This window comes from Malurus melanocephalus, unplaced genomic scaffold (genome assembly GCF_030028575.1).
Source record: "Malurus melanocephalus ecotype Western Australia unplaced genomic scaffold, MMel_1.1 scaffold_56, whole genome shotgun sequence".
Lineage (NCBI taxonomy): Eukaryota > Metazoa > Chordata > Aves > Passeriformes > Maluridae > Malurus > Malurus melanocephalus.
Window position 1 is genome coordinate 2,780,839 of NW_026623288.1, and position 24,805 is coordinate 2,805,643.

The window sequence follows — 24,805 nt, forward strand, 5'->3', positions numbered from 1 at the left end:
CCAAAGAAAGCTTCTTAAGTTAATCAGGGCTTAATTTAAATAAACAAGCCAGCAAAAGATTAACARAAATCCTCAATGGAATCTGAATGCAAAAATAGTCTCACAAAGTCCCGTGCCAAGTTCACAAAAGTAATTCTGCTGGGATGAACTGGCCCACTGACCCCCTTTTTCTCCCCTTACTGCCACCACCAATGAAAAAGATGTTAATTTGCTGAAACACCAGCACAACCATTTCCAGCTCCATTGATGCAAACAGAACTTTTGGCAATATTGTGATGAGTTAATGCTGCATGAGGAGGAGGAGGATGAGGAGGAGCAGGGTTAACTCCACTTTCATGATGGACAGAAATCAGCAGAACCCACCAGGAAGAGACCCGGATCTATCCAACACAAAGGTTCTGGCATTACCAACCACTCCCAGGCACAGCAGAAATTCTGCCCCAGRAACATCTTCCTCCTTGAGGACAGGGAAGCACTGGGGAGGAGAGCAGCACCCCCTTGGGTGACTTCACTGCAACAAGCCACCACCCCTATGACCAGGGCTCCAGTTATACCTATGTACAAATAGTCACATGTGCTGCATCTAAGGTAAAGRCAGTATTTTTAAAGCTCTCAGCTTMAGCCCAGTACTGTTATTTTATCCCACAAACATACAAAAATGACCAAATCTTGGTAAACAAAACATGTCAGGCTGGAGCCCATACAAAATATCTTTGACCTGACATGTTACAGATATATCAGTTCCTTCATTAGACAGTCATTGCTTAATTCTGTTGCTCTGTGGACTCTCTCTTAGTGCTTTTATTACTGTGACTGGTACTTTTCCAAGTATTGTCTTTTTCCAACTGCAAAACCACTTTAATTCTTTATTTCTTCCCATTAAAGCTGCTGATTATCTCCCAAATGTTTCCATATAAAGAAAAAGTCTTGTTTCTCTAGGCGTACATTTTTCCATTCATTTATTTACAGCCATCTTTGCTGAACTGAAAATTCACACGAGGCTWGAGTTAAACAAAATCAATCCATTAAAGAACATCAAAATAATCACAGAACCAAAATCTAAAGTGGAATAGTTATAAAAAATATTTCCTCATGACATTTCACTTACCCTTTGGCAAAAATGCTTYATTTTGACACAACAAAATTTAACACCTTTTTGCTTGCTTTTTTTTTGTTATTTAGAGCACAATAAAAATAGATACAAGAAGACCAATTGATGACTAAAGAAAAACATTCTATTTAATCACAATATGTACATCCAAAATAGAAATTACAAAGCTGCAATTCAAAATCTATTCACAACACCACTCTGCCACAGTCAATGTGCCAGGTGAAAAGGKTTTTTGCAAGCTACTGGCAAAAGGGAAAATCCAGACACAGACAGCTCACTGACAGGCATCAGGTGAAAGGAAGACCAGAAGGGCAGCAGGGGATGCAGAGGCAGGAGACCCCCAGGAAAGTGTAGCTGTGCAGCTCCCTTTCACATCCACTCACTCTCTACCTACCTCTCCCAMCACCTCCCAGTATCCCCTGCATTCCAGTGTGCTTTTGACCTTTCATCCCTGACCCCTGGTGCCAGGCTAACATGAGAATGTCTTCTACATCACTAGTTCATATTGAAATGTTTTAAACACAAGGCATTGCAAAGGTGTGATTAGGCCCATTAGTAATGTAACCATATTTTACATTTGGGCAAACACTTTAGTTTATATTGCACTCAAACTCTCTTTTCACAAAGAAACYTGCCTGAGGTCACTGAGGAAGCCTGTGGGAAAGCCAGGAAAGCCGACCCTGCTTGCAAAATTCCACAAGCTGTAAGACCATCYTTGCACTCTTTCAGATTAAAGCAGAAAGAAATTAATATATTGAATTCCTCATTGTCATCCTCTCAGGATGCTTCATTTTCTGCTGCAAATAGTACTCTCTTTCTTTAGATGCGCCTTGGAACTCAATTTTCCTCACGTTAAAGAGGTGTTATCACAGTGACAAATGCAAAGCTCCTGTTGTCACACTGTGCTGGTGACTTGGAGCAATTGTACACCAAGTACAAAGTGTACCCCTCGCTGGGATTATGAATAATACCATGCTGCTGCTCCAGTACAACTACATCTCCGCACAGAAAAAAATGGCACAAGAAACAGCAAAAAAATAAAATATCCATATCTCCTTTTCCTTCTGCCAATGTTCCCAGAGCTTAATGGAATTCAAATGCATAAATGTTTAAACAAAGGCAGATTAAGTTTCTTCTTGGTGAAAATCAAGTGTAGCATCAGTTTGGCATCTTCCATGTCCTCTGTCAGTGGATTAGTACTTAACACCTCCAAGGTGATGTCCATTAATTACCTTTTTACCCTCACACTTGCAGCCCTGTGGATGGTCTCTTTCTCCCCGGTGGAGGAAGTTTCCTAATTCTAATGAACACATCCAGCATGTCTATGGCACCACTGATGGGTTATTTCAGTTTTTTCCTCCCTGCCAGCGAGCGCAGGGGCAGCAATCCCTCGATCCATTCATTGGCAGCCAACATCATCTCCTGCCAAAAGGCCACCTCCTCCTGTGTGGAGTCCATCCAGTCCACAGAGATGCCATAGCTCAAACCTGAAAAGAATGAGAAAACTTAAGGAGCTACACAGAGCTCAGTGCAAAAATACTCAGAGGGATGTAACTGCTGTAGGCAGTGCCTTAACATAAAAGATGCTGACTTCCCCTCAGCAAGCTGCAACCTGAGCACCTCCTGCTCTTCTGCAAATGTCCATTCTACACACAGTTCAGAATGAAGTCACTGCAAAGCCAGAAAATGCAAGAACCYTAAACATAACCAGCCAAGGAAAGCAATACTGGGCTCAAGCCCTTTCAGCATCTTTTAAAATGGTAAAGAAGGTCTTAAAGGTCTTTGGTTTTCCCCTTTAAAGATTTTCTTGTGGACAAGGGGGAGTATTCATCAAAATTTTCTTGTTTCMTTTCTACAGGAATCTAACATACCATAGCAGAAAAGTGTGTATATCAATTCCAATTCAACCAAATCTTCAGGTGCCAATTACTTGTCAATGAGACAGAAGTCTAAATTTAGATCACAGCTAATCTTGGACTTCGTATTTTTATGTCTTATTCTTGTTTCCCCATCCCTCTGGAGAGTTCATAATGCTCCTGSTGACATCAGAGGTTGAAAACAGAGAACACAGAAGCAAATCCAATAGCCACAGGTGCACTTGCAAGGCCGACCTTCCAGCTACCATGAACCTTGTCCCTGAAGGAACAGTTACCCCTGATTGCAACATGGTGAAATCTCTCAGAGAGCACTTCAAGGCTGGGCAGTCACCAGGTGGTGCTGTCCCGTGTGACATTCCTGTCCACCCAGGGCACTCCTCTGTGAGAGGAGMACCAGTATAATGGTGGTTTGTCATGCAGCCTGCTTTCTTGTAACAGCAGGAGCCCTGTCTGAGGGACCCAAGGAGATTCTTGAGTTTTGCCAGACCTCAGATCTGATGTTGGCAGAAAATGTGGGAGCAGAGGGTTGTTACCATGGTACCAGGGCCCCATCCATCCAYGACAAGGTGCAGGTACCACCTACTGAGACACCTTATCCCTGGTTTCTCCTCAACAGGAAAATACTCTGTAACTTCCCACTTCACCTTGTGGTTCAGCACTGGTAACTTTATATTGAGTTAATATAAAGGAAAMTACTCACCTGTCCCAAGGCCCAGTCTGATTCCTCCAAGGAAATGGTTGGTAAGCTTTTCATGATCCCACACAGTGAGTTCAACACAGGCATCCTTCAGGTCCTCGGTATGAAAGCCATCGTACACAATGGTGTGATTGAAAACAGGGTTTGTGTCTCTCTTTATGACTCGGGTCTTTTGGTARCTCTTCTTACTGGTGTCTGGAAGCACATAGCTTTGAGAGGAGAAAAAACACAACATGAAGCATTGAATGCTGACCAAGAGCTTTATCACAGAGAGAATTTTCCTAATTTGGCCACAATAACAAGGGCAATTCTCCCCTACAATTCTCCCAGTGCCACACAAAGCTTTCCAGTCTGGAGGCACAGCTTGGTGAGCGTGAGAAGGAAACACAGCTCTTTGTGTGGACACAAAGCAGGAGCAGCACCGTGCTCAGGCACTCACCACTTCACAAAGGAGTCAACTCCAGACGGACGCAACTGCAGCAGGTCCTTGACGTCTTTGACCCAGATGTGAACTTCGCCAGAGGGAGGATTCTTGGGCCCTGCCATTTAGGTGAAGAGCAAACCTGTCATGCCAGTCAGAGCCACAGCTCACAGAATGACAGACCTGCTCTCCAGGTACCCTGGGTCCCCCAAAGCTCCCCTGTGCTCACTGCCCCTCCCTGGGGGTCTCAGCTCTGCAGCCAGCTCCATCACTCCTGCCAGTGCAGAGGYTCCTGACACAACCTGCCAGGGCTGTTTCAGTCAGGAAAGGAGAAGGAACTGCTGAGCCAACCCAATCTTATGCCTGCCCCRCACCCAGTAACATGGGTTCTGTGCTGCTATGACATCACAACACCCTACAGTGCCCACAGTGCTCAGAACAGCTGATGAGTTAGAGGCTGTTGAGTACTTCCTCTCTCCCCAGCACTTCCTCAGTAAAACCAGATGTGAAAATCAGATGTAGGCTGCAGGCAGTGCTGTCAGACACTGCTSGTTGTGGCTTTGTGCTGATCTCTAAGATTTTGCTCTAATGAGATTCCCCTTTAAGCAGCCCCTAAGCAGATGAGGCATTGCAAGCTGTGTGTTTGCACATGGGCAGTGGTCCTTAATGCATGAACCACATTTACCTAGGCTTCCAGGGGGGACGTACTTAATGGACAAACTCATCACTCCTCGATGATCCACACCATTAACAGCAGAAAGGCTCTGAAACAGAGAGAGTTATGACTGACTAAATGAAGGGTTGTGGAAAAACAGCAATGCAAACAGCTTTTAACTTCAGCACAAATGGATAAACTCTGATTTTCCATAGCTGGAGCAGCCTGTTCATAGGGCAGCTCCTACCACAGGGTTTTTTTTTTTTTCTCAAACTCAGTCTCAGAACCAAAAGCCTGAGGATTCAGAGGACAAGGCTGCCTTTTCAGACATGTCCAACTGGATATAAGCATCTTGGTTCTGAAAGATAAATGTCCTCTATTTGCTGAAAAGGGATCTCAGATCTGTGAATCCAGAAGCACACAGGAAGCTGTACATGCTTTACAAACAGTGGCACCTGAGTATTTACTTGTCAAGGCATGTCAGCTGCTTCACCCAGTACTCTGCTGTCTGTTTTTAAGGGACAGTCTCCATGTGAGTGAAGAGCACAGCAAAGTCATGTCAGAGTTGCTGTCATTAGTGTCAGATTGCGTTTATGAAAGTGTCCCTACAGATCAGTCAGCAAGAGAGACCCGAGAAGCCATTGGACTGAGCATTGAACTGCACTAAGGTGTCCAGGGGTTGTTCCCTAGTACAGCTCAGGTTGTTCTGCTCTACCACACCCAAAGAGCTCCGWGGAGTCAGGAAGGACTTCTGCCATCCTCAGGGCTTCAGGGCTGGGCTGGAAAGCAGGATTGCAGCTGAAACACACTTACCCGGGGCTTCAGTGGGTACCAGTTGAGTTTCCTGTTGCTCCAGTCCCAGCTGGCCAAGTCTATTTCAATCTCCCCCAAAAAACTGTTACGTCCCAATGGATCATTGTGCCAAACAGAGAGATTTAATTTTTGGATCAGCAATACCATTTTCTCTATTTTATACTAGAGGAAGAAAGAGAAGTCAGGTGGTTCAAATTTGTCTCCTGTTTCTTTCACAAACTACTCAAAAYCTTGAGAAGGCTCTGAGACACTCAAACCACCCCACACATGCACTGCCAATGGACTGGTTTCAGTCTGAACATCACTTTTTTTTTTTGTCCTGTAGCAATACTACTACCCCAACAAAGATTTTCTGCTGAGCACAGGGAAACCTGGTGTTCCATTCATCACAGGGCAAAACCAATATTCTTCCAAGAATTATCAACACAGGCCTGGGCACTGTTAACTAATCCTCTATGCTTTGATGAGTATGATCACATAATGCAGACCTTTCTTACTAGTCCCATGCCYTGTGACTGCATTCCAGGGAAGGGGAGAACAAACAGCCCTTGCTCTGACTGCAGGTCCCTATTGCATGCAAAGATTGCTGCGTGGTTTTGGCAGAGAAATCTTGGATACCACACAGATGGGTGCAGAGAAACCATCCCAGGCCTCACACATCCCAGGGAAGAGCAGTGCAGTGTTGGCAGGAGGCAGGCAAAAGATCTGGCCAAGAAGGCAAAATCTTTCCAGACCTGCCTGACAGAGGTGCCTACTACAACAGAGGTTTCCAGAGCGTGTGTTTGTTCTTACCCGTAACACCTCATTGTAAATGGGATTCACTGTCCTCTTCTTCACTGATGTTTTCCTCTTACCCATCCTAGCTTTGTCTGGGAGCAGGTAAGTTTTAACATACCTAGAAAAGAACACAAACTCGAGCTGGATATTGCCCTACATCGCCAAACTCTCTAATAAGCAGGCAGGCAGGAAGGAATGAAGGAAGGAACCATGACATTTAAAGAAAATAAWAATCCTCCAGAACACAAAATCCAGCAATGTAGAAATCACAAGGCACCAAAACATCACTCACGGATCAGATCTGCCTTTCTTCTCATCCACTACAGCCAAGTCCTTGCACTGGGACACGTGCACCTGGAACTCCCGGTTCTTCTCATCATAGTCTAGGGCAAATTCCACAGTTCCTTGGGCATCCACACTCCCAAAATCACCACTGTAGACACTGAGCACACTGCCACTCACCTGCCAGAGGGAAGAGCAAGATCAGTGCCACTGAAACAGGCACTGACTTGGTTCTGGAAAAAGACAGTCAGAAGTGCATTCCCAGAGAAATTATCTGGCATTCCCATCCTCGTGCAGTGTGGTGTCCTTGACACAGAGATGGTTCACAGCTGTGGCTGTTCTCAAACAAGCCAGGGCTGGGGAACCTGAACAGAGGTCTCACAAGGATGTGCTGTCCTAGACCAGGACAGAAGCATTGAATGTTCAAGAAATAAAGAAGTTTTTTCACTCCTGATTCCCAAAACTTTGGGAAATAGACTCAAATATTAGTGGGGGGATCACAGAAGTCTCTTCCCTATGCTTACAGCACAAACAACTGCTATCCTGACCCAATCTCATCACTAAGAAATAAATATATTGAGAGAACTTGAACTATCTTATAAGAACTTGTCATTTCAGGTTGATATATAATCATACAATTGTCAATCCATTTTAAAAAACAGGCTAATAACCCTATCAGACTAGAAATGTAGGAAGAATATTACTATCTTGTCTGTTACTTGCAATGTGCATGAAGTGACACAAAACAGATACAGCCCTGTCCTGAAGAACCCCTGTCCCATCAGAGACAGCYTGTGTGCATCTACTTGTCCCAAAGGCGCAGGAACATGAGGTTTCTCCAGACACAGATCTAGAGTTATGTGCCAAAGAGTTACTTCCTTACCCAGAACGAATTGCATTTTTCCCAGTCAACTTGGGCTTTTTTTTTTTTTTTCAAGGCTTTGTCTTTCACTGGTGGGAAGTTATGAAGCACAAGCAAAGCTCAGCTCCAGAAAGATGAGAGAATTTTCTATTGYACCAATCACTCATGATTCCTGACAGGATATCATAAAAGCTAATGCTGTTTACAAAGCAAATCATTAACCCTCTTGCCACTTTTCTGTGGTACAGTCATGATCATTTATCAAAAAACTTTCCTAGTAATTAACCCAATTCTTCTGTCTTTCCCTACTTACTTTGRTTCTGAATTTTATTACAACCTCCAAAAACCGGCTGAACATCTCCTGTCAGTCCTTGGAGGTGCATCCACCATCCCATCAGGACACTCACCACTCAGAGAATCCTGAATGAGATTTACAACAACGCCTGTATGACCTGGACTCATTTTCAGCTCCCGGATGCTCCAAATTAGAAGAACTCGTGTGCCCCAAAGGTTTTGACATATTGATCTACATTTATGACCTCTCCCTACCAGCTTTGCTTCACATATATTCTTTAAATCTCAAATATACACCTTGGAGAAACCCATAACAGTAACACAGCAAATTCAAGCACTTTTAARCAGCTCCCTCCCCAAATACTGTCTCTAAGGAATCTTTTAAAAACACTCAAATGAATACATTCAGCTTTTTTCAGCTTTCCTTAGAAGCTGAAGCCCCAAAACACGCGTTCGCTGTCCGACTCTGAGTTCCTAAGCTTTTATCTGCTGATAAAAGATGAGCTTGCAGCGGACACCCATCTGCAGTCCTGAACCACAAACATGTCCCTTAATAGCCGTGTGCCTGATTTTCCCACCTAGAAAAGGCTCCCCCACCTTCTGCATTACCAGGATTCCGAGCATCCATTCCTGGGGGTGGGGGCTGTCACTTATAGGAATTTAGCCAACAACGCCTCGGTGGGTCTCTATTTTGAGATGGTACCTGGATGCACTCCTTAAACCCAGGTAATTAATCACCGCTGTTCTTTTAATAATGTGCCCTGCAGAAACAGGATACTCCAGAGGCCACATCAGCAGCRCCAGCCTAAATGCAGCGTCACTGCATCCGACTGAGGAGCCCTGTGCAGGAGCCGCCGGCGCTCGGTACCTACCGAGGAGACAGAAGCCATGTCGGACGAGTGGCTGCCAATGCTGGGTGTCTTTTTGTGCCTGTTCAGCTGGAAGCTGATTTCCGAAGCCGTGTCTGATTCAGTCTGCTCAGAAAATAAGAAGCATCTTTGAGCTCTGCCGMACGAGCACTTTGCAACACTAGAGAGAAAACCCAACTGCTCAGCAGAGTCCCATTAAGCAGAGATCAGGTTAGGAGAGCGGAGGAGAGTGCAGGGAGCCTCCCCAGGGGCATCCCCTCCAACCAGCACCGAACGTCATCATTAACTGCCTCCAAACAGAGCTGCACGCCCCGCCTGGGCTCTGGAAAGGGCACACAACAGCGCGGTTTGAGACACAGGGAAGCACCTGAACTCCTCCAGGGTGGAACAGCTGCTCTGGGTCACTGGGGGCTTTTCTCTCAAGGCTTTTCTCATTTATTCATGGCATAACCAAGGCATGCTCACTCATGTTGGTGGCCAGGAGAAACATTCTCTTGAAACCAACGGCCACTCAGGGAAAGCTGTGAACACTATTTCAGCCATTTCTGGCATCAACCCACCTCAGACAACAGGAGAGGAGAGGATCTGCTCAGCTCTTTGACTCTTTCGGGTTCAAGGAATTGATGTGGTATCAAATGAGGTTTATTGTATGCTGCAGGTACAAACAAAAAAGGCATCGAGATAGCTCGTCAGTGTCAGGAAAATACAAGAAAATCACACTTTTGTTTAAGAGCAAAAGAAGGAGAAAAAGCTTGTGGGAGGCACTGCAGTACCACCTACTTGCCCTGTCTGTGTCACCTGTCATTGAAGCTGATCCTCCCCAAGACAAAAACTGCTAATTAACATCTCAGAGCTATTTTCACTGTCTTCATTCACTGTGTGGGAGTGTGGAACTCCCTCTAGTGGCTCATTTAATGCCCTTATCAGCACAAGGACRTGGATGTTGACTGCTTTGTGTACACTTACACTAAAATCGCACAAATCTGTCTCCCTGTCAAAGAAACCAATCATTTYCCCATTTTTATCTCATAGTGCATTGCCTTCTACAAAAGAGCACTGAAATATTTAAACTCACCATTAAATTTCACCATTGCATACACCTCTCAAATRTGTCTGATAGACACAGAGGTGGGCAATAGCCAGATTATCTAAATGAAACAATTCAGAAAGCTACCTGTCAATAGAAAGATGGTTACTGGACTGTCTGTATGTCTCACTAAAACCTATTTTTTTCTATCTTTATACTCTCCCAGTTAGTCTCTTAAAGATTACTTTCTCCATCCCAGAAGAATTTTGAAATTTTTCTGTTTGAAAAGAACATTCATGTTCATATACACACTTGTTTAGCACGTTAGGCATGATGATACATTCTTTGGTGCTCAAAATGCACAAGAGCTTCTTCATTTACCATTCATTTGATATTTACTGGTTTTATTTCCAACCTTGAGYAAATAATGGTACCWAGCCCTCTCCACAGATGRTTTGCTATACTGCAAACTCTAGAGRAGGGTTTCCAAGGATGAGGTTTGGGGCTCAGAAGCTGAAATATTGGTTGTGTGTGTGAGGACCACATACCCAAACAGGAATGTGGGGCCTGGAGGTTTGAGTCACTGTGCCCTGTGACATGCCCTGCACCACATGATGGGACAGTGCTTGGCACGAGGTGCCACCCAGCTGTGCACTGTGACCTGGCTGCAAGCTGCCTCTGACAGAGCCCCAGAGGGGACTGTCCTCCCTCCCAGAACCAGGGATTGGACATAAATTGGCTCAATCAAAGCYTCTAAGTGGCTTCACCTTTCCTTGGGCATTGCCTTCCCATCCTTCTCACCTCAGTCCTGGCAGCCTTGCCTCACCACTTCCCTTTTAGGCAAGCTCTTAGCTGTCATTTTGGGCTTGCCAGTTTTCACCCTCTGGGGACTGTCATTGCCTTTCCTGGGCACAGAAGTTGCCGCTGCCTTCCCTCAGGCGCTTTCCATGGCTGCAGCTTTTCTGGGCTTCTTCAGGCAGGCTGCTGCTTTTTCTTCTCTGGGTTTCTCAGRCAGAGACTGTCACCATAAAATATGTCCCAGCTGGCAGCTGGGGACATCAGTCCAGCCATGGGCTCTGCTCTGGCTGAGGGGAGAAGCCTCATGAGCAGGAATCTGTGTCACAATTTGCATGCCAACACCAGGTCTGGCCCCTCAGATTGATCCACAGGCTGCCAGCAGCTCCCAAAGCTGCCCTTGTGCAGCAACAGGAGAGACGAGCTCAAGCTTCTTGCCAACACTTTGAAGCCCTCATGTTTTTACTGAAGTAACAAGCCATCAATCTAGCTGCAATTTCCTGGCTCTGAATTTAATTTTAGGCACTATAAACTCTCTAATTTGATGATGAAACAATATGTCATTTTCCTAGCCTGGTACATGCACAGAAGCACGGTGATGAAAACCTGGCATAATATATTACCTTCAGCAAATGTAAACCAAAAAAGAAAGAAAGATGTTACTCACTCTCTGTGGTCGTGTAAATGTTCACCATGCTCTTGGCAAGATTAATGTTATTTGCTCGGGCCAGTGCCTGAGCAGCAGCAGAATGATCCCCATCTTCCTCTGGAACACATGAAAAGCCAAATCAACATGGTAAATAAATAAACAGGAATGGGCAGTGTGTCAACAAGCCTGTGTGTGTGTGTGTGCCTCCCTTGTTCGCTCTGCCTGGAGCTAAACTGCAGTTCCATTGCACATGGAACACGACTGGGCTGCTCTCCAATCATCTGGGTGCTCTGATGTCCCCCCTGAGAAAAGCTCTTCACACGGTGTCAGGAAATGTAATACTGGATTATCCCAGTCCCCAAGACAGACTAGCTCTTATGAAGAGCTTCCATGAAACACAGACATCTGCTAATATCATCCTGAACTGAACAAATTAATAAAGGAAAGAGTCTCAAGAAATATTACAATGATCTGGTGTATAAATGATTGGACTTTAAGATCTTAGATGTCTTTCACAACCCGAAATATTCCATAAAGAAAATATTTGCACTGACCTGAAGTGTAACTCAGGATTTTCATTGGAATGTTATGAGGCAGGAAACAAGCCAAGAAATGACACAATCAAAAAATAAAAATGAGTCTGTGGAAAATCCTCTCAAACAGGTCTTACCCAGGTACATGAGGACAGGAAATTTGGAAAAAGGGGGTAAGATGCCCTCTTTCTGTAGGTCTTTCTTGGAACAGAGCAGAGGTCTGTGTAATCAAAGCSCAAATGCAAAGTGAATTGCAAATGACCATTTTTTTTCATAGTAAGAGCCACTACAAGAGCCCATCAAACCCAGAGAAAGAGGCTGCTAAAATGGTGATATTATTGACACCACCACAGCTGAGAACATGGTATCAGAACCCAGAAAGATCAGACTCCTTATTCAGTCTGCTTTGCTTAAAGTTTAGTATCAAAATTGACTTGTGCATTCCAAAAAGACCCAAAATGTCATTTCAGCACTGACAGCCAGTGGTTATATCAAAGTACTCTAAGAGCCAGTGTATTCATTAAACACTTTGCTTCACATTTTATTTCTTCTATTTGTCTTAGACTTATCTCTACAACTRTAAGGAATTCCTCCAGTCCTACATTTGAAGAAAATATAACCTTGCCAGTGAGCGAAATCAAAGTGAGTTTCCATGATGTGTTGTAGGTAGTGCAGGGCTGTACCAAGGTGAGGTGCTTGCAGGTTAAGGCACAGGGGCTGGGGAGGAAAGCAAAGGAACATGGCACTGCCCCCTTCTACTCTTGCACTAGGCTACACAGGATTTGTTCCCAGAGCTGCTTGTGAATCATTYCACACTAGCTAACTCTGCACAAATTGCAATGCAAGGTAAATGGATGGATGAAGAAAATGTGAAAAATGCAGAAGGGTTAGGGAGGAAACAGGCCTAGGGATGGCTCTCTATTTAGATTTCATAGGGTGTGGCCACAGCCCTCAGTACCTGAGTAAACAGCTGAGTCTATTCCCTGAACGGCTTCTCTCTCTCCAGATGGTTCACCGGGTGTTGGCTGGTCTGAAGACTCGCACATTTTTTCCTCAGGAAGCTCTCCATTAATTTCCATGTTGTCATGAGTGCCCAAATCACATCTTTCTCTTYCCCCTTCCTCACCATCACTTTCACCATCTGTGAGCACAGGCTCGATCAGTATCTGCACCCTGCTCGTCATGGATCTTGCTGTGGTCCTGCGCTCCTGTGCCATGACCAGCTCCTCCGTGGGCGTCCCTGGCTCCAGCACGCTGCCAGACACATCCCGGCTAGGTGACTCCAGTGTGAGGGAAGGCGCTCGCACAGGCAATCTGGATTTCTTGGAGCAGTGCTGCACTGCCTTCTCTTGCTCTGGCWGCAGCAGCCTCCCGTCGCCCTCACTCAGCGAGTCATTTCTTGTAACCAGGCCGCCCGTGCTCTTGGCGTACGGGGATCTGGGAGCGAGGGAAACGGAGCCCTTCCTCGCAGGAGTGGCACAGCTCGGCTCTTCCTCACTAGAAGACAGCGTTATTGTCCTTTTGTAGGGGGTCCTTGTTTTGGTGAAGGCACCAGGTTTTTCTTCAGCGTCCTGGCCTTGCCCTGAGTGCGCAGAGAGCGAGCGGCACAGCTTGAACTGCCGGCCGTCCGCCTCGGCCCAGCCCTGCTCYGCTGCCGCGCTCCCCGCGGCCACGGAGTCTGCTCCCTTCTCCCAAAAGTTCTTCAGGTTCCTGAAGTGTTCGCGGTCGAGGCCGATGTCCTCCTCTTTGTTAGTCATGGATGAGATGGTGTAGTTCTCGCCTTGCTTACCGGCCTGGCTGCTCTCRCGCTCTGAGGGCAGTGCTCTGGGCATTACCTGCGGCGCTTTCTTTGCCAGGCTGTTCTCTGCTGGCCCCGCATGATTCACCAACTGCTCGCACCTGAGCAAAGCTCTGCTTGGTCTCTTCTTAACTGGTATCTTGCTGGGAGCGTAAGTTTCTTCAGGTGGAGTTTTTGGCTCCTCTGTGGTGCTGGTGGCCCCATCAAGAGTTTCCTCTCCAGCTGCAGTGCTGGGCTGAGGCACAGCCTCCTCTGAAAGCTTGGTGGGCACTGGAGACACACCATGACCTACAACAACAACAAATGCTCAGAGCCTGTCCCACTGCATCACACCCCATCTCCCCAGAAAGTCTGGGCTGCGATTTCTCAATATGAAGCTGGGAGAGTTTTCAGAAATCATCAATGTATTCCAAATTCTCTTCCATATTCAGAATCTAAAAAGCCTCCTTCCATCTGAAGAAAGCTCTGAAAAGCCCAGTCCTTCTCCCTGGAACAGGGCATGGAAAAAATCCACTGTGTTTGAAACTGTTGCTGTGACTTGTGGATTTGTTTGCAGCTTCCCTTTCAATTTGATAGCTTCACTACTGGCTATTTGCTGTGTTCCAAAACTACACTATACATTCAAGGCTGGAAAGAGAGGGTAAGTTCTCTTCTGGATTACAGTTSAGAGCCAAGCACTCAGTCTAAAATGTACTGAGAGCCTGGAGAAGTTTCAGTCATTAGATTGCTTTTTGCCTCGGTCCTTGCTGCCCTGAGTGTAATTCATACAAATGTTGGCAGCCCATTCTTAAATGCCAAAGTGCTTTTTGTTATTTATTTGTACACACAGTRAAAAGCATCTTGTCTCTTGGTGTTTGATGCTGAATAACAAAAACACCAATAGGTCACTGAACAAAAAACTTACCTTTTTTAGACAAATGAAAGCTGTTTGTTGCAGCCACAAATGGACTTGTTCCAGAGTCACTCTCTGAGGAAGAGACATCATGTGTGCTGGATCTCTGAACAGAAAACAAATTGTATCAGCGTATATATACTGGAAAGACTGGATAAAACGTATTTTATTTGAGCAGAAACACCAGGGCAGGCAGCCTTTGGAGCCCCTGTCAGTAGCTATAGACTCTGTGAAGCTCCAAAGAATAACAAAACAAAGTACAGAGGCTGTGCCTCTACTACCTTGTATGTTGCAGACAAGTGGACAGGAAGTCTTGGCTTCGGTTTTGGCAAAATTTTCTGCTCTGTGGTTTCACAAGTAGGCGTAGTGGATCTGTGGGAGAAGAGAAATGCCTGGGCAAGGAGGACGTGGTTATGAAGTGCTGGCTGGGTGCTCAGGCAGTCTTCAACACCACCTCAGCTTTGCCCAGACAGAGAACTTGCTCAATAAAAACAATGTGTGTCAACCACTAGGTTTATTCAGACTTTCCCCTTGTGGGGAGTGCCAGAAGAGCCCAAGGGCCATGCAGAAGAGAGATGCATTTCTATGCTATGGCCCAGGAAGAACAGGCCGCGCCTTGCTTAAGACTGAACGAGAAAAACAAAGCAAGCTTTTCAGGATTCAACCAAATGCCCACATCCCGCCCCCTCCCAAAAAAAAAAAAAGAAGGAAAAAGAAACCACTGGGTGTTGTGCCAGCAAAGCAGAAGCACCTCAGGCTTGCTGCCTCTGGATCCTTCATTAAACAACACCCACAGCTGCAAGAGGGTTCCAAGTGTTGTCAAGGCCCATATTTAATATTTAACTGGAGCAACTGCTACCTGTGAAGAATGATTTCTCATTCTGCTGACAAAAAGAGGCAAATGAGATGGGAACAACAATACATGAATATGTGAATATTTTAATTGCTTCTCCATAGTTCACGGATATTGAGTGAGGTCACTGACTTGTTCATTGGAGTGCTTTTTGGGGATRTTTCTGCTCAGTCAGCACAACGTGAAATCCTACCAAGCTTTGATGGAGAGTGCTGAGCACTGGACACAAAGGTAGGCACTAGCAGGAAATGAGCAGTTTCCTCAAACAGTTCATTTTGTTAGTGTTGCTCCATAGCAAAAATTAAACAAATAGAACCATAATTACTTTGAAAAACTAACCAGCATATCCTGACATTAGAGACAGCTTCCATTTTACTAATCCCTTATCAAATCATGCAGGAAAAGACCTTTGTGGGATAAGCACATTAGCACTTGATTATTAGGGGTGGATTGATATTCTGACAATTCCTGGAAGAAGGACTTAAAAATATACTATAGAAGATATTACTTATACAGCCTCGGAAACTCAGTTAAAGACCAGGGTTTAATGGGTAGCAYTCCATTTTCATTAGAAGGGAAAGCAGCAGCCAGAGCATTGCAAGTGCAGCAGCRTTACCTTCCCTCTCCTGCATCAGCAGCGTGCTCAGGGAAGGCAGGACTCGGGGCAGCTTTGCTTTCCAGACCCATCTGGATGTGCTCCTTGGCCTCATCTGTAATGTAACAGGGACAGGAGAAACGACATTTCATTAAACTTATAACAGTTGGTGTGTTGTGTTTGGGGTAAGAAAAAGCTTTCCCTGATAAAAATGAGTCCCACCAGCACAATCCCTGGGGGTTTAAGAGGAGAGRGCTGTCAGGGGTTCTGCCTGCTCTCCCCATGGATGGGGGGCCCCAGGGCAGCAAAGGCACTTCCAGACCCCACGGTCCAAGAGGCCAAAGCTGCCCAATGCCCGACTCGCTCCAGGAGCCATCACATCGCTGCAAACCCCTGCAGGATGCTGCCGTGACTGTCAATAAAGTTAATCCGTTCCAGGATTTAAATTCAGCCATTTCCTGTTTTGACTCAAGTCATCCGATCTTGGCAAACAAAGGAGGAGGCCAATACAGTTAATGAGGAGATCCCTGTTATTTTTACTGGCATAAGRCTCAGCTATATCTTCTAAGCTCCCAAAGAAAAAAACAATAGAGGAGAGTAACCTTTACAGCAGGCTGCTGGGGTATAAAATTGCATTTGATATTTTGTTAGCAAATGGGTTTTTTCGCTACTGYAAAACCAAAAGGATTAAACTCTCAAAGACTGAATAAAAACTAAGCTTTGTCTGTTCAACAAGATCTACATGTATTTATTCACATGCAGCTAGATCTGTTTTAAAGAGAAAATCTACTTGTTACAAGAACTACCAAACCATTTTAGGATATATTTCATTAAACAATACACTAGAAAAAGAAGCTCATAGGATTCAGAAGTGATATGAATTAGTATAGCCTTGCTTGTTATCTGGTTGGAAAACCACACGAGGCCCAAGAGCAGGCCAGTGCTACAGCCAAGACTCAACACTGCCTGTGTGGTACCACCCAGCATCAGCACAGTCATCCTGCAAGTGGCAGGAATATCCAAAGATTCATTCCCCCTGGTCTGTACATCCCTATGGAGAAAAATGCTGCATTCCCAATCTTGCTGCCTGSCCAGTGCCTGGCCCTGAGGTGCAGGGATGCAGCAGCTGCTGCTCAGAGCTGTCTGCATTAGGACTGCATATCTGACATGCACAGAAGAGGGCAGTTGGATAGCCCCATGGTCTCCACAGCAGTGGGAGGTCRGGGAGTCACTCTTGCTGAAAATCACGAATCTGGTGGTGTAGGAACGAGCCTGTTTTAGAGAGCATGTTTCTGAAACAGGAACTGTTTTGCCCATGCAGATGCTGATGCACACGGAGCATCACTGAATGTTTTTTAGAAGAAAGAACCTGAGGCTGGTGGCATGTGCAGACCCTGGCACGTGCAGACATGGGAAGGCACTCTGAGGAGATTTATTGATACAGTGAGCCACATCCTCCTCTTCTGCCTCAGACCTGGGGGAGGGAGATGCCAGCAGGTAGCTGTGCTGGAAGTAAAGGAACAAAACAGAGAGCTCCCACATTTCCCTTCGCCTGTCATGCTGCAAAGACCTTGACAACCAAAGCCTGCATTCATTTCTCGCCTCCCTTGCAAAGGCACCGTGTCATCCTCGCTCTTCACTGACACTTCGCCCTCAGACACAGCTCTTCACTCCTGGCTGGCACAGGCAGCAGGAAATCTTCACTTCCACCCATCCAAATCCCTGCCCTGCAGAACAGCTCAGCCACTGACACAGCTATGCCTGGCTCCTACCACCGCACACAAATAAGCTATTTTAGTRCATTATAATCCACCAAGACAAGCAAAATGCCTTGGCTAATTTTAGGATGAGACAACATAAGAAGTAAATTCCAACAGAAATTAGGAGTGGCCTGACCAGTTTAACTTGTCCATACATATATTTTAATACATGTGTATACAGCCACTCCTGCYCTAACACTTTTACTCATTTCCTATTACTCTAAAACAAAGATTCTCAGTGCCTGGGAAAAGCACAACTAACTGTGCATCGGGACTTGTTTGCCRAGGCAGATGGATAAAATGGTCTCTCTCGTAGGTGATTTTTAGCACTCAAGTTTTGCACATAAACTCAAGGAGAAGTTGTCATCAAATTCATCCAACTGTGCTGCTCTACAGGCCATAGTTTAAATATAGGGTATCTATCTSTTTTATAGATTCATATTATTCCCCACGACTAGTGTTTTCTACTACAATCAATGCCAACTGTGAAAACCCTTAGAGATCCCCACAACCCTCCCTTCTGAAGGCTAAAACCCTCCTCCAGAAAAGATCACTGGGAATTTTCCTTTGCAAGCACAATTTTCCACCCTTCCTCAGCCCACTTACCTTGCAAAGGAAATGCCAGCAATTATCTCAATGGGGCTTTTCCATGCAGGATTTTTTTCATTTCACTCCCTAACACAGACTTAAGACTTAAATCAGGAGTTATGAACACGTTACACAGATTTGACTAAACGAACACATTTAGCTGATATATTCACCTTGAAAGCCAACAGAGGTGAATGACTGATCATTCCAAATGAAGAAAAAAAGGTGTCAATATGGCAAGCAAAGGCCCTTATCTCATCTAAGGTGAATATAYCAGCTGCAGAATCTTGATGCTCAACAGTGATGTAAAATGGCAGTGAAAAAAGTAAGAGGAGGGAATAAAGTCACATGTTATACCTGTGCTTTATCAAAGTGTGAGAATAGAAATAGAGGAAAAAAAGGAAGGAAAAAAGTTTGAAAAGGAATAAAGGCTAAATCTTAATGCAACTCTTAGAGTAATTTAATAATATTTGCTTCTTCCTTCTTAAATCAACATTAGTTAAGTAATGCACGTGCAATGACATATCTTGCATAATACTGCTGTATTAGTGAAGAGTTTATTTTACATGATGGCCTGAGACGGCATCTCATATGTGCACATCAGCCCTAAGAGTTAAATCCAAACTCAGCAGTACTTCAGATTCTGCTTTCCYGAGGTGACAGCAAGCTAAGGGTGCGAGGCAAAGGGCAGACAATCCTATTCACTGCAGGCTGGTGGCTGGGCTGCAGGGGACAGAGCATTTGCCTGATCTGGGCCCTGGCAGAGGCTGCCCAAGCTCTGCCCCTTCATGCAAGCATGAAGTGCACATTCTCAGAAAACAGAGCATGCTCTGCAGAAAAGCCAGGCTTCCAATGCTGCCAAGATGGAAAAAGTTTTATATGTTTTAGCATTCTGGAGGTAAAATAAAATAGTAAATTCAATGACATCAGGAATCCATAATACCAAGGTTAAAAGCAACTTCATATGAAATATGATGGGCCAGTTCTGCATAAGAGCCTCCAATGAATCTATGCTAAGTTATGAGAGCTGTCAGGGGTAGGTAAGGAGCAAAAAGAAAGTGAGGCTCTCAGTGAAGTCCCTTGTCAGCATTCAGTTTTCAGAATGTGTCTAAGTGATSTGGAGCAAGGAAGGGTACCCTAAACCCAGGCAGTTCATGCTACAGAGACATCCTGGCCAAGGAGGCCCATCACACAGAGGAGTGATCTATACTGCTGCTCCCCCCCGGCAGAAATGGGAAGCTGGACCCAGGGAAGATGGCTGAACTGCTGGAGATGACATCTGAGTGCAGGACAGATGCCCCTTTGTCASGGACAGTAGCCTTCACTGCAAAAGAACAGAGCCCAGCTATGGAGCCCTTGTGTTAGAGACAGTGGCAGACTTTGMTTAGAGCTGCCTGTCAGRAGCAAGGCTTGCCAAGGATCTGGGACTGCCCACCCTGACAAATCACCCAGGACTTTGTGTGACACTGGGCTGTAGGGGCAGCTGGCCTGTCCTCATGTCCATCATCCCCAGCTCTGCTCTGCACAGATGCTCAGCACAAAGTTCCAGCTCCAGGCTGGCCACATTTGGACTCTAAACACGGCCCTGCTTGTTTCACACAGGGCTGCTCTCTTGCTTTGAGCCCACAAATCTGCTTTGATCTGTTTTACACAGGACCATGAAAGTTTATCTGCACATCCAACAACACACAGCACATCTACTTGCAATTARCACATGGTCCCATGTACACCCCAGCCGTGGCACACAGCCTGGATGCCATTCAGAGCTGGTCACAAAGCCCGTTTTACTTGGAAAACCACATTTTGTCTTKGAATTATTTCCATGTAAAAAGCTAYRCATGRACCCTCTCAAGTGGGTGAATATATGCCAGGAGGAGAGAGGCACTGTCTCCCTTTGCAGAGATGTGACTGACCCCACCACCCCAGAAACCTGTGAGAGCAGCTCTCATCAGACCACTCAGGAGTTGGAGCAGGAGGATGTGTTTGACCCATAAATATCAGCTTTATGCCAGAAACTGCCCTGCATCATCCCCTTCTCTTTTGATTTCTATTCTAAGAAATGATACCATTGACCTCTAACAAACAGAAATTTTGAAAAAAAAGAAGCTGAAGTAGGGAAAAGGCATTCACTGCACGTGGTTTTGCCTTGGTACACTGCCATGCTGTAATTTTTCCTTTGGGCCCTGATTTTGATAACAAGGGATGTTTTTCTAGTACTGAAAACATAGCTGAGAATCCYCTTATCAGAACACAGGGACTGCTTCTCAACAAACTCTCAGTAGAGMGAGACTCCTATTCTGGACCATTTTCTTCTGGTCCATCAGTTTGTTTCCTTAAGAGGCACACTGACATACTCACTTTCTAGTTTGCCCTTTTTCCTTCTGATTGATGCCCGAAGTAGATCCGGTCCCTCCAAGTCTTCCTGAAACCGTTTCGCCTTCACTTCTGAAAACCATTCACCTGTCACAAACTTCTTCTTCTTTTCATCCTTGATGGAGCCTTGCATCCGCCTGAAAGTCAGTAAGAGCATTAGACATCAAAAAAATCTCCAAAGTTTTGACTTCCCCTGAGCTCTCTTTGTAACATGTCCATGGATYCACCTGTCTGACACCACGAAGGACCCAGAGACTATTCCCTGCAATCACAAGGGCCAAACCAGCATTAAAACAGCAGCTGATTTATTCATTATCTGAAATRGGATCAGCACCTTGTAAACACAGGCTTTCACCCCTTCCAAATTTCACAAATYCAAATCAGTCACCTGGCAAGGAGATTTGTCGGCTTGCTTGGCTGCCCTGAGGGTTGAGGAAGGGGTGGGGCTGTTTGTCTGTCTTGCACTTCTCCATTTTATTTGTCTGTTCATCTCTTTATGAGCAGCAAAGCCTTTTGGATCAAATTTGATGCAAGCCACAGAAATAAATAATGATATTTAGGGAAACAATCTGTCCCTGCAGCATTCGCCCTGGACACTCCTGCCATGCCCATTTTGGCACTCACATGGTTAGCTTTTTCTTGAGCATGGCTTTTCCTACTGTAACTGGCTCAGGCATGCCCAGGGCTGGTTTTTGGCACCTAAACCTGYCAGTGGTTTGCCAGACTGTACTCTAACCCTTCTCCAGTCATTTTGTTTTTCCACCATGGCTTGCTGAATCAGCTGCCTCCCACAGCTCACCACAGTTAGGGTTCCTGTGAAGCCTGGGAGGCCAGAGGAAGCTCCCACCTCAGCCCYGTTCTCAGCAGGAAGATGGGGCAAACCCCCAGATAACCCTGGAGYTTTGAAGGGTCACATTTGGCTGCCTAAAGGCCAGGAGGGAGCAGGTATGGGATAAATGGGCTCAAGACTCTGCAGGGTGTGCAGGGGGCTCTACAGGAGCTCTCACCTAGACCAGGCTGCACCTGCCTCCATGAGGGTCTCAAGGTGCTGGGCCAGAGGAAATSGATCTTTTAATCCTATTTGACACCAGATCAAGAAAATACCATTGACTTCATTTGGCCCAGCAGGCAGGTTGTGYTGGAATCAAACACATCTTCCTGCAGGGAGCTAAACTGGCAGCAAGGGGCTCTGGGCAGGACCTAACTCACTTCACTCCCTCCTGGGAAAGCCTCCTGTGCAACATCTTCCAAAGAGAAGTGAAACAAAACCAAAATAATCCAAACACCTTTTTTACGCAGACACATCCACCCCAAGTCCAAGCTTCTGGCTTCCATTTGTTTCCCCAGCTCCCACCTCCAAGCAGAGGCCAGGGCACACAGGCTCCCAGAAGTCTGTGGCAAAGCTTCCTGCTCCTCCTTCAAGTCTTGAGCATCCCTCCTACAGGGGGCTAACTCTTTTTTTGGCTCAATAGCAAGATGAAGACGCACATCCTTAGTTGGGATAAACTGGCACAGTGCCTTCCCCACTCACTGAGCTACTCATTTCTTGCCATGGAGGATTCAATGCCAGCTCCCTGAGCCTGGTGCACACCGTCAGCCCAGATGGTCTAATGGYTGGCATTTAAAAAGTGACAGCAGCAACAAGCAACCCTGATCAACCAGACCCGAGTTCCAGGATGGCCAGTGGCAAAGGAGCTGAACTGAGCAAGAGTCCCTGGCTCTGGAAYGGCTCCCTGCAAGCCTGTGGCAGATCATGTAGCCTTTAATCACCTCTCTTTGCACTGTGGATGGTGCACACACACCCATCTCAAACAGCAATGAAGGCACATAAAGCAGAGAAGGGGATGTAAAATCTYATTTTAAAACATACTATGGCCTCTCTGTGCTACCGAGTCAGTAAARCCAGGTAGCAGCTACTCCCCTTCTYAAACCTCCRGCACCAATAAATCRGCATCTTCCTCCSCAGAACAGAAAGGGGTGATTGCCCTTGGCATCTCTGAGGGCTGATGATTAGCTCAGGAGTCCAGTCCTGCAGTCCTGAGGAGAGGACAGCAGGGACAGSAGGATGGCTGAGAAAGCAGGATGTACAATGAAAAGATCTATCAGGATCTGAGCAAAAGGGACAGCCCTGCTGCAATCTGCACCTCTCCTTGTTGCACACATTCACACACACCCTCCYCTCTCAAAKAAATGAAAAATYCCCCCAAGGGARGCTCACATCCTGCTGTTACCACACRCTCTCTCACCTGATCCGATCCCCATCCTTCTTCTTCAGCTCTGCATCTCTCTGCAGAACCTTCATCAGCTTTTCATACTCCTCCTCGGTCAGGAAGCTCARGTCCAACATCTTCCCTACAATCTTCTTCAGTTCTTCAGCTGGCTGGAGCAAAGACAGAGGCACTAATCCAGCCCAGGCTGCAGCAGTGCCATGGGCAGCCCCTCACAGCCGCCCTGGTGCTGAGCAAGACGCGGCTGGAGAGAGGATTCACCACGGCATGGCTTGGGTGGAACTCACGTTAGCACCTGCACCTGCACTGCCAGGCGCTTGGCTGGCACGTCCCTCTGCACTGCATGCCTTCCCCTGCCAGGAAAATTCTCTCAGCAAAATTAGGCTCCTTTGCTTTTCTTCAGGCWCGGTTGCAGCGATGTGGATGCCAGCGTCACTCAGAGAGGGAAGCTCTGCAAGGAGCTGCGGGCTGCCTCAACAGGCACGAACGCTCATCTCACCAACGGCAACCCCGGCACCTCTGGCATGCGCTCTCCTCAACAGGGAAGTCTGCTCTGTGCACTTCAAGCATCCCTGCAAAGAAATAGCACCGAGATGCCTTTTATGATAAGCGTGACATATGGTAACCGAATGTGTACATTGGGGGTTTTTATTTGTTCTCCAGCACAAGTTCCAAAACAAGCTGCTCTRCTTTCCTCCCTGTCCTCGAGCTCCTCACGTGGTATTAACCTAACCAAGACAGTATTTTATTTTAGCCCTTTCCTACTAACAGGTAAACAGTTGACTCAGCATGCTACAAGCAAAACATGCATATAAATTACCAAATTGCTTGCTTGGTTTTTACCACCGTTCTTCTTCTCCTGATTTCTTTCTGCCCTAAATGAGACCAAGGATAAGCCCTCAACCTTTGTAAAGCAATCAAAAAACAACAGAACAGCAGCCTGCAAGCATTTCTGCTGCATGTTATGCTATGAAATACCAGGAGCTGCTCACTTTCTAATATGTGTGCCCTTTGCTTTATGCTGCACTGGTATTTGCTATTCAAACACCACTGGTGCAGATCAYTTTGTGTTTCAAAAGACAGTGAAAATGGCCAGAGGCTGCAGGGYGTGGAGGAAAGGTAAATCAAGTGTTGCCTTGCCACTTTACTCCTTTTGGTCTCTCCTGGCCAACTTGAGGGCAGTAAGGCACACCTTCAAGGGAGCAAAAGTTCTGCTCCTGTCCATGTWGGCAGTTTCTAGCTCACTCAGCTTTTCCACTGTTTCCAAACCTTTCAAGTSACTGTGAGTTTCATGACACTTTGCTTTTTCCTCCAAAGCCACAGCCTTGGGAGTCAGATCATTAAAAATGAATAAATCCCAGCCTTCATGACAAACATGATCTGCAGGTCATCACGCCCATTCCCTAACCTCAAGGCCTGTATCACCATTACTSTCTAATCTGTCCCTTTGAGGATACCAATCTCAGCCCTTTCAGGCCACCTATTTCAGTGCTTTGCTGCCAGCAAGAAACTTCTTCCTATTGCCTACCCCGATCTGCCTGACAGGTGTCAGTCTGYCTGAGCTACCACAGGAATTTACCCTTTGCAGTATCCTCAGTCTCCACATTAACCAGCCACAGCTCCTTCAGGTTCCTCACAGCTGGCATTTTCATCATTTCTGTCTCTTCTYTGGACTGTCTCTACAAGGAGAACCTCTTCCCCCAACTGGCCCATCCAAAGCTGAGAACAAATGTTTCAGATGAACTTGGCTCATCTGACATAATTTCACAGATWCACCTTATTTTACGGATGATACATTCCCAAATGTTCGCCTTTTTTGTAATGGTGCATGTTAAAACAAAGAATAAGCATCTGACTGTAAAGTCTGTAAAGAAATACCACAGAACACTGCATGAAAAGACTCATAAAAGGAATAGGCATTGCCATAAAAACTCTTAATTTTTTGTAAAAAATTATTGGAGGATAGGAAACAACATTTCTTATTTCTTTTAGGCAAGTATGGCTATGCTTGTCACACTACATTATAGCATTTATCATCTGAGAAACTATCAATACC

General features: G+C 45.8%; 1 protein-coding gene across 2 annotated transcripts; it reads right to left on the reverse strand.

Moving 5' to 3' along the window:
* Window positions 1-403: 403 nt before the first annotated feature.
* Window positions 404-23,341, reverse strand: LOC130573319 (synaptotagmin-like protein 2). Of its 2 annotated transcripts, XM_057365677.1 has the most exons (16): window positions 22,768-23,341; window positions 20,507-20,658; window positions 15,822-15,915; window positions 14,634-14,724; window positions 14,365-14,458; window positions 12,621-13,748; window positions 11,148-11,246; window positions 9,219-9,310; window positions 8,662-8,763; window positions 6,644-6,813; window positions 6,367-6,469; window positions 5,575-5,736; window positions 4,792-4,870; window positions 4,125-4,224; window positions 3,689-3,894; window positions 404-2,598 (listed from the first exon to the last, which is right to left on the reverse strand). In XM_057365677.1, the coding sequence occupies exons 1-16, from the start codon at window positions 22,866-22,868 to the stop codon at window positions 2,453-2,455; spliced, it is 2,919 nt and encodes a 972-aa protein (XP_057221660.1). In that variant the 5' UTR covers window positions 22,869-23,341; the 3' UTR covers window positions 404-2,452. The 2 variants fall into 2 exon arrangements, with proteins under 2 accessions (XP_057221660.1, XP_057221661.1); XM_057365678.1 differs by lacking the exon at window positions 11,148-11,246.
* Window positions 23,342-24,805: the final 1,464 nt, after the last annotated feature.